The 15,701-nt window shown below is 44.8% G+C and overlaps 1 protein-coding gene across 2 annotated transcripts in view; it reads right to left on the reverse strand.

Moving 5' to 3' along the window:
- Positions 1 to 608: 608 nt before the first annotated feature.
- The window catches only part of LOC311003773 (partitioning defective 3 homolog), a 377,802-nt gene continuing 362,709 nt past the window's right edge, over positions 609 to 15,701 (reverse strand). For both annotated transcript variants that reach the window (XM_083995614.1, XM_083995613.1), the window contains exons 23-24: positions 8,728 to 8,873; positions 609 to 1,258 (exon numbers count right to left, since the gene is read on the reverse strand). In XM_083995614.1, the coding sequence (XP_083851740.1) occupies positions 829 to 1,258; positions 8,728 to 8,873 (576 nt within the window). In that variant the 3' untranslated portion in view covers positions 609 to 828. The remainder of the gene's footprint in view (positions 1,259 to 8,727; positions 8,874 to 15,701) is intronic.

Below are 15,701 nucleotides of genomic sequence, written 5' to 3' on the forward strand. Positions count from 1 at the left end.
CGTAGCGATGGCTGTGATGTCGGCACAGGGCTGAGGCGAACCATCAGTGGACTAGAAGGCACTTAGATCATCTCCATTGGTCGACCATAAAACATCTTAAAGGGATAGTTCAACATTTTGGCAAATTGGCCCATTGCCATAATCGCTATAGTCTTAGCAGTAGGTTTGTTACCTTTATTGTTGGTGCAGGCTAGAACCGCAGAGCCGAGTGGCGAGCTGCTCAGAACTGAAAAACTGTCCCTGAAGGCAAAACCGCTGATGCACGTTGCCTCCAGGGGCAGTTTTTCAGCAAACAGTCTCTGCATTTACCTCCAAAACAACTCTGTGTGGTAACGTTGTGTTATTATCTCATAGCGTGGTGAATGTGCAGGTCACAACTTGTCCAGCAGAGCGTTTTGGAGTTGTTGGATTGTGTATTTGATGAGTTTGATGAGGTAAACCAAGAAATCCCATGAGCCTCCGTAGCGTAGCTCTGAGCAGCTCGCGGCTCTGCTCCGCCGTTTTGAAAATAGCTTGCACCGACAATTAAAGGTAACGAACCTACTGCTATGACTATAGGGATTATGGCAATGGGGCCAATTTGCCAAAACGTTGAACTATCCCATTTCTCTGTGGTTGCAGCTAAAAAGGATTCATGGTTCATATCATAAAAAATCTTTTTTTTTCTTTTCTTTTTTAAAATATTAACATTTTATATGAACAGTTCCCAGCATTTTATAAAAACAACAACAAAACACTTATTGCCCTCTTTGTATATTTCCCTGTTAAAGCTCCGTAACAATCAGTCCCACTTAATAAAAACCACCACAGTCCAGTTCCTGGTTCCTCTCAGGAGTAGAACGGCCGTCCCTTCTCCGAGCCGTGAAGCCTGCTGAGCTTGGCGAGCTGGGAGGGAGACGGGGGCACGTCCTGCCTGTAGGGGCCCTTGGATTGAGGTGGTGGGGTGGGGCCGGGGGCCGGAGCGTGGTCGTAGATGTTGCTGCCGCCGCCGCCGCCGCCGGGTGGTTGGGCTTCCTGTGCAGGTGGCGGCCTGGACTTGTTGGCCTCCTGCTCTCTGCGTCTCTGCTCCTGCCTCAGCAGCTCCTGAGTCTCTAAGAGGACACGGGCGTTGAAGTTGGACGTTCCCAGGTAGCCGTTACGCGCCCCCTGGACGGAGGGGGAGGGGTGGTGGCGGGGGTCCTTGGGCGTCTGGTGTCCTTCTGACGCCTTGTCCCACGAGTCCTGGGACGACGAGGTGCTGGGGTTCTTGTGGGGTTGCCTGAAAACACAAGAGACAGAATGAAGAAGAGGCCAGTCGAGCAGCGGTTTGAGAGAATCACATTCAACAGCACCTGAGTCTAAAGAGAAGCAAAGAGAAGATTGAGCTTAACTCTGCTGAGAAAAGCTTGTTTTTCTCCTGCATCGGCCTCTGGGTCTGAGCTATTGAAGAGCAATTCAAAGGAAACTGCACTTCAGCACAGAATGTGACTGTTTTCACATTTTGAGATTAAAAAGGGGGATGCAGCAGCAGCGGCGGCGCTGAGTTAAAATACTGAAAGCAACATGGGTGGAGCAAAAGAGGGATCTGTTATAGCCTGCTGCTTGATTACACTGAATCCAGTGACATAAAGACCGAGACATAAAAGAGACAGAAAACAAACGGAGGAAGGCTGAGACGCCCGCAGGACTATTAGTTCCACATTGTAAACAAACACAAATGTTAAAACCTCCCAGAGAAAAATGGCTGCTTTCATCCGTTCAACTCCTTTTCTCTTTTTTTTTTTGTTGAGATGCAGACGGGTGCACTTTCAGCACAGACAGGGTAATGGCAGCCTCACGGCATCACCCGCCCTCGACTCATCCCCAGTCTGCCTGACAGCGCCGACACCAGGACTCATCAACCACATCTGTCCCGACGGCTGTAGAGGTCGGACTTTCACATAGAAAATACATGTACATTTCACTTTCTTCTCTGTAGAATTAATGCTATTTTTGTCAGACTGTATCAGTGTGAACAGCGTGAACTCGGGCCATAATGGCAGATACTTAGGTCTAAGTGGAAAAGTAAAAGAGAAATCACTGGGGAGTAAAAACTGCAGAATCCTGAACTGATTGGCAGGAAATACGAATCAAACTTTAACTGGTTTGACTCGGTCGGTTCGGTTGTTGAGCTGTGTTCTGATCGGTGGAAAAACATTTCCAGGAAGCCAGAAGAGAAGCCTTTTGTTGTTTTGTCACCCTCAAAAAGAGCTTGAAGTGGAAAGTCTGACGTGGAAAAACCGCAGCTTGAATGAAGAACGGACCGATAAGCTCGTGTTCATTACCTCACCCTTCAGTAAATCTAGAGTGAGATGCCTCATTTGCAGTGAAACGGTTGCAGGAGAACACAACAACACCCTGAGATATTCCCATGCTACTGGAACTACTAACCAAACTTTAACTCAACTATTCAGGAAAACAAGTGCAGGAAGTGTTTGAGAAGTGCACAGTCACTGGTTGTGGATGTGTTCGAGGGCTCAGTGAAACTCAAAAACACATCGCTGGCTATTGACGAGTCCACTGACATTTTCCACTTGTCTGTTTTTTTTTATATTTAGAGGAGGATTTCAAAGAGGAGCTGTTGGCTGGTGCAGGTGAGAGCACTGGTGACACTGTGTTAGGGGAAAAAAAGTTGGTTCCCTGCTGTGATGAGCAGAATTAAGAAGGTCAGGGGACAGAAAAAGAGCAGCAAAGAGGAAACATACATAGATATGATGATAAAGTTTGACACCTTAGGGAATTAACTTGCAGATTTGGTTCGTAGGAGGTTTGTGCGAGCAACAGACTCATCTCAGGATCTGATGACTATGTCGCTTCAACGGACGTCAGTGAGTTTGTGCGTCACCAGGTGCTACAGTGAAGAAGGAAGCCATGATTCAACTGAGAGCTGCTCTCCATGGTCCTGAATGTGACTGAGAACTTTCCGAGTGGGGGTCGGCGGTTCGATCCCCTGGCTCTTCCAGCATTGAAGGGATAGTTCAACATTTTGGCAAATTGGCCCATTGCCATAATACCTATAGTCATAGCAGTAGGTTCGTTACCTTTAATTGTCGGTGTAAGCTATTTTTAGAACGGCGGAGCGCTGTCGTGGACAAGTTGTGACCTGCACAATCACCACGCTATGAGTGTGTTACGGAACGTTACGAGACGGAGCTGTTTTAGAGGTAAATTCATGCAAAACCGCTGATGCGCGTTGCGTTCAGGGACAGTTTTTCAGCAGGCAGACTCTGTATTTACCCTGTATTTACCTCGAAAATGGCTCCGTTTCGTAATGTTCCATTATTATCTCATAGCGTGGTGATTGTGCAGGTCACAACTTGTCTACAAAAGCGTTTTGGAGTTTTGGGATTTTGTATTTGATGAGTTTGATGAGGGAAACCAAGAAATTCCTTTAGCCTCCGTAGTGTAGCTCTGAGCAGCTCACGGCTCTGCTCCGCCGTTCTAAAAATAGCTTACACCGACAAATAAAGGTAACGAACCTACTGTACTGCTATGCCAAAATGTTGAACTATCCCTTTAAAGTGTCTTAAGTGGACTCAACCTGCACCTGCTTGTGCATCAACCTCACAGCTGTTGAGTCTGACGTTAAGAAGTTGGTGTCGGAGAATAATGTCTCCAATTAACCAAATGGGAACATTTCAGCTTAAGGATTCTGTTCATAGGATCCATTGTTCAATGACACGGTCGACTTCACGTTTTATTTAATGTACAGACGCGTCGGCGCAGGAAGCGGCGGTGAACCGTTCTGCTCCACCGAGTCTTTGAAAGCAACATTTTTTGGCAGCCGAGGCCTGTGTGTTTTATCTACAGCACCTCCATCCAGTTTCTGTTGTCACACACGGCGGCATTTACCATGCTCTTTTGATTTCTCAATGATGTTAATTAAACCAATTTTCTTTTTCTCTTTTTTTTTCTCGCTTTGACTGAGAAGTTTTTCCTTGTTATGATGAGTCACCGTCATAAATGTGTAAAAAAAAAAAAACTAAACAAATGCAAAATGTTAAACAGGAGCAGGTGGGAAAAACAAAACAAAATGTTAAATGAGGACATGTGAAGTGAATAGAATAAACATGTTGAATAAGAGCATGGGAAGATAATAACAATGAAAAACTCAATGTTAAATGAGAGCTGTGATTTTGTCCCATGGTACAACAACAAGCTGTGTTTCATTCATACAAGACGAAGAGGAATAAAAGTGGGGCTTTAAACAAATTATGATAAATGTCAATCAGTGTTTCCCAAACCACAAGATGACGTCCTCAAATGTCTTGTTTTGTCCACAAACCAAAGAGATACTCAGTTTATTCTCATAAAGGAACAAAGAAACCAGAAATATTCACATTTAAGAAGCTGGAATCAGAGAATTTGCACTTTTTTTCTTACAAAAAACTATTCTAACCGATTATTCGATTGTCAAAATAGTTGACGATTCATTTCATAATCGATTATTGTTCGCTTAATCGATTAATTGTTGCAGCTCTCATCATAAATACCAGAACACGTGTTTTCCTTAAGCCGTTAACACCTGGTTGACTGGATGTAGAGCGCTTTGGTCTGGATGAGAAAATGGATACATTATCTCCCGTACACACATGCCTTCCACCATACATGCCTCTTCCAAAAAACCATCTCTGGAAAGCCATCATCGTGAATTGGCAGGTTTCTGGCTGAAGTGTTAAGCCTGCTCCTCCATTATTAGGATCCATTAAGGCAGACGTGCGATGGAAGACCTGTGACAGTGTCTTTTGTGTCCGGGGTGCTAAGAGAAATCCCATTCACACCTCACTGACCCGCGGCGCGCTCAAAGAGGCTTTCGAGTTCACGGGCGCTCGGCTTTTAAGGTCACAACGCCGGCATTTCTTTTTTCCAGACGGGTCTCATTCCACAGAGGAACAAACGACGAAGAAGACCGGGCCGTTTATCGCTCAAAGGACTTTGTGCCTTTTCTGTCAAACTATTTTGTTTTTTCAAAAAAAAAAAAAAAAAACTGAAACCTTTAAATGAAGTGAACGGATCCAGTCTCTCATGTTGTGTTTACAGTGCTGTGGCTCCACAGGGAGAAAATGACTTGGATGATTTATACGACAGAACCAAAAGTAAAAAAAAAAACTATAAATTCTCCTCAGCTTGATTTACAGCTGACGTGAAGCGGTTACACTGGAGCTGCAGAGACGATGTCACTCGCTGCCGAGTACAAGTTTGGCCCAGAGCAGATATGAAGAGACACTTGTGGATCCACTGTGTGGGATTGTTGATAATAAACCATCTGCTCACGACGATCATCGCTCTGTATGAATGGTTTAAATCCAGCGATTACAGCTGATTCCAATATACAGAAAATGATAGAAGATTATGCATAAAAATGTAAATAAACAGAGTCTCTGTGAAGGTTGGAGCATAATTAAAGCATAATTAAAGCCACATCCAGGCTTCAAGCTTTACAGGATAACATTGATATCAATGGGCGAGAGCTCAGTATCAGTATCAGGACTCCAATTAACCCCTTGTGTGGAGCGTGACTCGGCGCAGCGAAGGCAAAGCTGAGATCGCAAATGACTCTATTTTCTACTTTCTCACCACTTGAACTCAAAAGGTTGATTTATCCCAGTCAATGTAATAAAAATCCCACAGCATCACTAATGGAGGCCCTTTGTGGTCCACACTACAGTATCCAAAGGGGAGGGGAGGGGCCGGAGCACATGGCCATGTAATGTGACTGTGTTTGTCCTTGTGAGTTCAAGTCTTACATTTATGCACGCATGGACAAATGTGTATGCATTTATGTGCTGTACATGTGTCAAACAAATACATTATGTTTCTTTGCATGTGTGTGTGTATGTGCATGTATGAGAGGGGTAATTGGCGGAGGGGCAGCTGCAGGGACAGACTGCAGAAAGAGCCCCACCACATGCTCCGAATCTGGGTTTTTCGGTGTCTGGGCGAGCCGCCATGCATTTACACCCCGCTCTGGCTTAGGGAGCAGCCAGCGCCGCTCACGAGGGAGCCGCCTTGTTTGGAATCGCAGGACGCCTGTTGCACACGGCAGCCATTTGTACTGAACCTTTCTTTTAAAAAAATTTTTTTTTAAAGTAGATCCGAGAAGTAGAAAAGCGGAGATTTAAGATTTAAGGGGAAAGTCTTTGGCGGCAATGAGAGGCAGAGAGAGAGCAGCGATGGCATTGTTCCACAGGAATGTTGAATGATTGATGCGTCGGTAGGGGGGTGGTGGGGGGGGGGGGGGGGGGGGTTCGGTCTCTTATCACTTCTACTCCTGCGCCAGAACATGTCACGGAGTAGATTAGTTACATTTACGGAGGGGAGGGGATGGGAAAATACATCATGGCAGAGAACGGGGTAAATTTAGAATGACAGAACATAACAAACAAAGCCAGGAAGTTGGCTCGCAGAAAAATCTGCGGCCGCTGTGTGTTTCTTTAAAACAGCTGGGAAGAATCAGACTTTATGAGGAGGAGGAGAACTAGCACACACACACACACACACACACACACACACACACACACACACAAACACACACACACACACACACACACACACACACACACACACATGCAGATTCAAAATGATTAGGGGAATAAAACAAATGTATGCAATGGGCAAAGGAGCCATCGCTTTGATATTATACAAATAAATTGTCCACCAATCTGGAATAATGTTTTCTTTATAGCGTGGAACAACATTGTTGGGTGTACGGGGGGGGAGCTACTGGCAGTTCACCCATGCAGGCCGCAGTTAAGAGTCTAATCTTGACCGCATTTGTGTGTGTGTGTGTGTTTGTGTGTCTTTGTGTGCGAGTGTGCGTCTCTTTCAGGCTAATCAGTGGTCTCTCTTTCCTACTAACACACTCGTCCCTCTCCTGGCTCTCCCTCTCTCGCCCTCCACTGCCTGTCACAGCTAATCCTGCTCCCACAACAAGCCTTCATTAGCGCTGCTCCAGCCCTCACATCCCAGACAGCCCGCTAAGCCTGGCCATCATCAGATAACCAGCCACCACGTCTTCTTCTTCTTCTTCTGGAACCTCTTTGGGAAAGGAGTTTTTGTGTCTGTGAATGTGAATGTGTGTGTGTGTGGAGGGTGGGTGTGGGTGTGTGTGTCCCCTTTTGGCTGAACGGCTCACTGCTCAGGCTTCCTGTTTTTGGAAGCGGACGACAGGATGGAGGGGATCCAAGGAGAGGTTGGTCGGGGTTAGAGGGAATTGTGGTTATTAATCTGGGGATGTAAGTCTTCAGCTCTTTAATGAGCAGCCGCAGCTCCGCCACCAGCTCTAAAAAGCCTGAGCCGGGGTCAAATGTCAAGCCTGAGCTCATGCGACTCCTTTGCTACAAGACGAGCTATGAGATTATGAGAGGAATGCATATCAAAGGCCGCTCCCGGCTGGGCTCCTCGGGCCCGGCTAGACCAAACTTTCCCAAGAGAAGTGGCTTTAGCGAGAGAGAGGAGGGGTGAGGGGTGGGGGCTTGGGGGGGAAAATGCCAGATTGCATGAGATGCAGGCAGATGACACCTATGAAGGGAATGTATGGATTGGTCTGGCTCATACAGACCACATTGATCACATGTGGCCCATGTGGATCACACAAATCCATACATCCAGACGAGGAACATGTTTTAATCGACCTGGTCAGAGAAAGCGGAGGAAAAGAGGAAGGGAGGAACAGAGTGGACTCCCCCCTGAATGAAAAGACCACACACACTCATATATATATACTGCACTGTATATACACACATTAAGTGTTCGGTCTTGTGTTTAAATTGGCACAGGAGCAAAACTTAAATAAATCCGACTTCACTTTAAGCATTTTAGAACGAACAGTACATACTGTATAATTCAAAACACAAAAAAAACTCACACTGGATTACTTCTAATGTGGAAGGAAATGATGTTTATTTTATTACTAACTTTAAAACCCCGTGTTAGTCACTCAAAGTTAGTGACTCTCTCTCTTTAAACACGGGGAAATTCTTCACCAGCAGCGGCTTCGCTTTGCAATTTGCATCGACATTAAAGAGCGATTAGAAAGCTGCAGAGGATTGGTGAAGGCGCTTTACAGAGCCGTGGCAGGGAAATGCAAATAGTGATACTAAAACTCCCTTCGCCCCCCACCCCCCCTGAAGGCCTCAAGATGTTAGATATGGTAAAGCTTTATTGGCATCTCTTTGACAAAATATGCAAAAGAATCGAAACAGGATGACGGCGAAGATAAAGTGCAGCGTTTGTAGCTCTGAACTCAAGCTGTGTAAGGCGAGAGAGAATTCCCTTTAAAAAACACGATATTAGAGCTGTTAACGATAAAGAGTTGGAAGGAGGGAGGGTGGGTGGGGGGTCTGATGTCTGCGACAAAGTCACTTCTTCCAGAGGGTCAACATTGACTTAATGAAGGTGCATATCAGTCAAATAATTCAGAGCGATCACATTAAATGATTTCATTCAAAGAGTTTTGTTAAGAATCATTTAAATGTCTGGAGACGAGTTGAAAGTGGCTTTGTGGTGATTGACTTTGTAGCCGGAGAGATACGCGCTGAAGCGAGGGGCGGGGGGGGGGGGGGGGGGGGTGGGCGGAAGAAGAAATTGATGGAAATCGAAAAAGTCAAATGAAGAGGTTGAGAAAGGGCAGGATGGACGTGATAAGTCACAGACCGGGCAGGAAGAGAGGGAGAGAGGAGGAGGAGGAGGAGGAGGAGGAGGTCTCACCGTGGCAACGAGCTGTACTGTCTCTGTGCTTGTTGGAAACCGTCTCTGTCGTCCTGCTGCTGCTGCTGCTGCTGCTGCTGCTTCTGGACCTGAGTCTCCACGGTGACGGAGTGACGTCCACTCTGTGTCTCTGTCCCGTTTCCCACCTGCAACGTCCAGCGACGAGATGAGAAGAGAAGAGAAGAGACACACAGTCAAGATAATGTAGAGGTAAAGTCAAACACTTCTGCCTTTGGAGACGAAACAAACCTGCCTGTTTACACACTCACTCATACACACAAACACATAAACACAAACACACACACACACACACACTGGGATGATGGAACAGTCGTCCCTCAACGCAGCAGGTGGTTTGACAGTGTGATGCCTCCTGTGTTTAGAGCTGCCGTCAGGGGAGCTGGTTGTTAGAGGGTGTGATTGCATGATGACAATGCACCTGTGCCACCGGATGAAAAGTTTAATTAATTTTCTTTATGCTTAATTCACCAACGATACGATCTCTCTGTCAATTACAAAGCCTTGGTTGTTATGAAACACTTAACGCTTGAATACGACCTTCACAACAACTCTGATCGGAGCTGTATTCAACAATTTCTTTTTGTTTTTTTGAGGTTGTTTTTATTTCATTTCAAGAAATAATAATAGAGATGAATGCTCAATTACAGCACAGGCACACGTCTCTTTAGCCTGTCTGTAAGTCTAAGTGTCCAAACAATGTACAAAAAGAGTGAAGAGCATGAAATTACTATCTTCATTTGCATACTAATGATAGTTGGGACTGGAGATGACATTTAAATGAGGACAACACGAAGGAAAGATGAGGTGACAAATATTAAACATAAAAAGCAACTCCACAATCTTGTTCACAAATATAAATAACATCGGCGACAGTAGCATCGCATCTTCCTCTTAACAACTGAGTCTCTGTTGATGGATGTGCAGCTGTAGTGGCTCTTACAACTACTACACTAACTGCTTTTAAATAATCTACACCACAGTCCTCCAGAATGAAATGGGTGTTAGGAGTAAGCAGCATGTAAACCTTATAAATGAAGTAGCATCCATTAGTGCACTATCTTTAGCTTAGAGTAGAACCAGTCGCTGCTTTACTCCACAGATCTGCGTGCAACTCCACTGCACATCACTAAACCCCCACGCCAGAGTGTGTGTGTTTATTGTCTGATCATCAGCGGCGTTGACATGGAGATATCATCTCCCTCAGCACCAGCGCACTGCTAAAGAGCCGGCTGATGAAAAAACATGACAAGCCAATTAAATGGAGGCGAGCTTGAGGAGGTGTTATGAGTGTGGTTTGACCAAGTGTCAGTTTTCATAAGGCTGAGACGGTAATGTGGTCGGCAGGTGGTGGCGGCGGCGGTGGAGCTCGTGTGCATAAATTTCCGCTTAAGTAAATATGAAGCAATAATTTGGACTATTTTACTGGTCAGCTGAGTTTTAAAGCTTGAAAGAATCTGTGTTTTCAAGCTTGGAAAGAGATTTTTTTTCTTTAATTTGGAAACTGCGTGTGTTTGTTTGTTTGTTTGTGGGGCTGGCGGCAGACGAGGGGTAATGGTACATGATGGGCTAAAGGTGGGTTGGCGTATGGAAAAAGCTGTCAGGAAAAGTGTCTTTTTGGGAAATATCTTGTCTGGGTGAAATTGCTGCTTTCCTCCTCACTTGGACAGCTGCAATAACAACGCAATTACATTTCACTCAGCGTCAATAGCAAGTTCTCAAGACCTCCAAGTTTCTTAAAAAACATAACAGTCTTCTGCATTGCATTGCTGAGGTCAAATTGGACTCTGGTGTATCGGGTTTTGCTGGAACAACACCCACTGAGTGCAGCAGCAGCAGCAGCAGCAGCAGCAGCGGTACATAAACCAATATCATATGAACTGTAAAGGAAAAGGAGGAGAAAACGTGCTGGTGAGAAAATAATTAGTCACGCACACTTGAAGTTTTTAACGCGGTGTGAGAGGAAGTGGTGAGGAATCCGGAGGTTTAGTTCGACGTTCCCGGTTTGAAAGCGAGCAGTTTAAGGGCTGGATGACTCCATGCCAAAGAAGAAATGCATGAGAAATAGCCAGGAGAGAAAATCAGTCAGTGTAATGGCATTATCCAGGGAAGGAGAATCAGATTATTCCATGTTAGGCTCTGGAATACAATGCCATATAAAACATGACATTTGTTGAAATCAAATCAAAGGAGACGTGCGTGTTCGTTTTTATCCAATAATGTGAAAAATGATGTCAATACGGCGCGGCTTTTATCCCCTCCCCTTGTTTCCTCGGTGGTGTCACAGACAAAAGGCAGGGAGAAGAAAATAACTCCCCACCTGTTTAAACATGGGAGCGTTCACAGACGGTGAGAGCCAGGAGGAGGGGGACATAATTATGAAAATTATTTGCAGCTATCAAAAAATCTGGGGGGAGTGTGGGGTGGTGTGGTGTGGTGTGGTGGGGTGGGGGGAAGCAGCTGGGATGGAGCTGAGCTGTAAAAGTTCAAAAACACATAAGCGAGAGCAGCCGAGGTGTGACGCTGCCTGGTGCAGAGCTGCTCACAGACCTTTTAGATATCAAAGCAGGTTGCTGTGATGGGTCAGCACCAAACATATGGCTCCACTGCCCACATTCCTCATAATGCTATATTTGTAGGCCGCAGCATAAGGGAGCAGTTTTTAAGAGGGCGGCCCGCGTGCTGTACACACATACACACAAACAGCCACATGGAAGGCATTTACGTCGCTAATGGGCAGATAGAGAACGAGACGAAAGTGAGCAGAGAATGGCACACGAAACGCCACATCCTGACAAAAGCCCAGCTGGGTAATGATTCTCTCCTTGTGTCGACCCAATTCCGCCAATTTATTATAAGCAAGCTCAGTCCATTTGTGGTTGCTAGGGTGTGTAGCTCTGGGCAGAGCATCCATCTGAGAGCACGCAGTGTGGTCTGCCATTTCCCGGTCTTTGGCCCGGGAAACCATGCTGAATGGGAGGTTGGATTGGTTATCTCCATATCACTTTAGGACTCCGCAGCACGGACGGAAAGCCAGAACAAAATGTAGCAGCCTCATTTCTTGCAGGGGGAGATATCCGTGTGAGGTAATAGTGCTGAAAAATATCAGTGCAATCACTTTGCTCCCCTCTCCTCTCTTTTGTTATCTGCCTTATCTGTTAGCACAGTTTGGTATCTCGCTAAGCAATAGAGTGCAATAGAAATACTTTAGGCATTGCATACATCTGTGCAGGTACGTTCGTGAGTGCACATGTGTGTTTTATCTCCGATTTGGCAACAACATCATGTATTTGTGATGAAACAAAAATCTATTGCACAATCTTTATCACGAACTTTAACTTTTCAAACATCTCAGCACGTCCTACTGCTCACAGCAGTGGAGGTGGTGTGTTAATCATGAGATCAGTAAACCATGCCTGACTGACCGGCACTTATCCACAATTTACACAGGCAGCCTTCACAGCTAGCATGAGCGTAGCGTAGCGTAGCAAACTGAAAGGGAGGCTGGACAAAAGATCGGCCAGAATAAACAAAAGCAGCATAATTTGTTGCAGCTTGTACAGTGATGCTAAATTCTTTGAGATGGAAGCAAGAGGACGGATCATAGCCTGAGCACAAAAAAACAACAAAAACCCTCAGGGTATAATTCAGAATGAGGAGAGGATTAGTCTATTCCTAGATTATGATGCTTTTCCTTTAAAGATCCGATCATTTATAAACGTAAATGTCCACATCTTTATTTATTATAAAGCAGCTCTAGACTCTATATTAATACTGTGAAAGTATCAAAGCCTCAGTCCACAGAGAAACACATACAGCCTGTATTCAGAAACGGAGCCTTAAAACCAGCCGTCAGGACTTCCTGTCACTTTGTGATGTCACAACAAAACATTCATCGTCTGGATCTACCATCCTAACCTTACAGTATATGATTTGGTTTCTCTGACTGCTTTACCTGAAATCTGCTCTTTTTTTATTGTATTATTGACAGAAATCAGCCAGCCAATCAGAAGAGAGCATCTAATTGTCTTGTCTTCTGATTGGCTGACACCAAACTGTTGTTATTAGAGCTCCAGAGAGAAGCTGAGAGAGGAGATGCAAAACTACACTGAGATGGTATTTAGTTCTTGAAACAACAAATATTTCCTTTTAAGGATCAACACGTGATATAAAACACATGTAAAATATGGGATATTTAAAGAGTTTTGACATTTATGCTGTAAGAATGTGTTGAGTTAATATAATTTTCTGTTCTTATGGAAAAAGTTAAGCTAAGGTTTGTCTTTGCAGCATCAACTCAACACAGTCTGTGTATTGTTTGAGTGGTTATGCAGCCGAGGGCTCCCACACTGTCATGGCACAGAGCTATATTTCCTTAACTCCGACCCTTAGCCCCCCGGGAAGTCAAGTGACTGCAGCTAAAAGTGGCTTATTCTTCACATGATCGCATAGGAAAGAGTTCGCGATCGCAATCAGACGCCCTCTGACACAAAAGCACCAGATTCAGAGGAGGCAGAGTTCTGTGTAAACATAACAAATGCTTGTGTGGACGCATGTATCCTGGTAGCAGGAGATAGAGCGATAATAAAATCAAAAGAATTCACATAAATAAAGGGCTTTACAAGCTGCCGTTGGTGTGTTTGATCCAAGGTACCAGCATGGCGCTAGAACTCGTCTGTGTGGTCATGCTCATTGGTTCAACCCAACAGCACAAGTTGATTTTATTGCCTCAGACGCAGGGAGAGAAAGAGAAAAAGGCAACTCTTTGGAAAATACGAAGCGGCTTTATGATGAACATCTGGAAATCCCCTCTCACAGAGCAGCAGCAGCGAGGGAGGGAGAGAAAACATGCCAGCTCTAATTGTGTATGTTGGCTCGGGGCTACGTGATAGACAGGACTTCTCGTGTCCTGCTGGTCATTATTTCATTCGAGGTGGGGATGAGGGGGGGGGGGGGGGGCTGCAGGTTCAAGGACTGACCCCAGCATTATCATTACAGGTGTTAGAGCGGACATACCTGAGCTCACTACTCCGACACCCCAGAGACAAGCTGGGGTCAAACCCACAGGGAGGGAGCCTCACACCTCACGCTGCTCCAAACGCTCCCTCTGTTCCTGTTCCTCATTATGATCATCCTCTCGCACATTATCTGTTTTTTCCACTGTGTTTTTTTAAGAGGTAATATATAACAGCAGTTTGTAAACCAGCAGTGGACCATGAGGATATTGGGTAATCAGTCAAATGACGACACAAAAAACATAGCGTAAATTGAACTTGAACAATAATAGAGCTATATAGGTCATTCTTAAAGGGACAATATTAAATAAAGGAGGACATGCATGTCTTTTTTAATTATAAAGCAGCTCTAAGTTCTATATTAACACTGTCAAAGTATCAAAGCCTCCACAGAGAAATTACTGTATTCAGAAACTGAGCCTTACAGTAAAACCAGCTGCCAGGACTTCCTGTAACTTTGTGATGTCACAACAAAGCAAAGACCAGAAGCAGCAGAGCATCGTTAACATTTGGAGATTTGAACATCTACAGAGCGACTGTGTGGACTCCATCTACTAATGGAGATCATATGATACGATTATACTGTAAGCACCAACCGCTACTAAATGCACCCTGAGGTGATATTGTTTTCTCAATATTGCTTTAATCCCTTCTATCAGCGGCCGAGTAAATCTGAGCTGCTGCGGTTTGTTCTTATGCACTGTAAATAACACCATACTCATGCCCGGAGATACTAGCAGCTGCTCGTGCTCTGCAGATCTGTGTGGAGGCCACGGTGATGCGACCTTGAGTGCTCAGGGACAAAGTGCCTCAAAGTGCAGCTCTGAAGACGCTCATGTGGGAGGCATTTAACTGCCGGCTCGAGCATCTTTGCCTTTTCCTGTTTACAGTCACTTTTCACTGAATGTTTTGATCGGTAAAAAAAAGAAAACTGGAGGTCAGGCAGGTTTGACTTCCATCACTGTGAACAACATTCAGCGATGGCAGAATGAAATCCAAAGCTAAAAAATAATTTAAAAAAAAAGGGAACAGGTATCAGTTTCTGCAGGAAAAGAAAACACGGCTACGAGGTTATGTTTTTCAGTCTGAGTCCAAACTCTGTGAATCTATCTACAATTCAGAAATCCACAGATGCAGAGTTCATTCTCTGAGAGGTATATTTTCAGTTTCATAATCGCTCAGTTCAAATGGAAACCATGAATGTGGAATAAGAGTTTATTACTTGATGTATTTCACTTCTTTTTCCTGCTTCCACACAAAAGGTTTTTTCTTTCTTTCTTCTCTTCACCAACACTTCCAAAATAAATGTATCACTTCATATTCTTACCCTCTATTGCTTTACATATATTTTCCTTTGGTTTCCATGTTTAAGTGCTTGGCCCCATCTATCTCAAATAGAGCCATATCCATTTAGCTGTTGGATGACACTAAGGCAGGATTTCCTTTGACTACATCTAATCAGTGTCAACACATAACACGGGCGCGTCTGTATCTTTGCTAACAAGCTCCGCTATTGTGGATCCTTGTTCTCAGGACTGAAATAACATGAAAGGGAGCTAATAAAATACTTGAATACTCCCGGGCCGGCCCTATATCTTCTTAGCAGTGTAGAATAGCAGGGGTACGTTCAACAATGTCAACAGTCACAAGCAATTAGGAGCTCAGAGACTCCGACAGACAGACTGCTCAGCTCTGAACAAACAGTTAACATCTCATTCTGACAGCGAGAACGGGTAAAAAGAGCTATTAAGAAAACAGTGGTGTAAGATGTCGGCGCTCACGGTGATTTTCCACCATCAGTAGGACTAACACTACAGCTTATCCAGGGCAAATAGAGTCCGCCTTTGTCCGTGGCAGGAGACATGCTCTATATCGTCTAAACTCAAACTTATTTAGACAGCAGGAGTGAAAACAGCAGAAGATGGCTGCTGCTCCAACAAG

This window comes from Trachurus trachurus, assembly GCF_905171665.1.
Source record: "Trachurus trachurus genome assembly, chromosome: 20".
NCBI classification, from domain to species: Eukaryota; Metazoa; Chordata; class Actinopteri; order Carangiformes; family Carangidae; genus Trachurus; species Trachurus trachurus.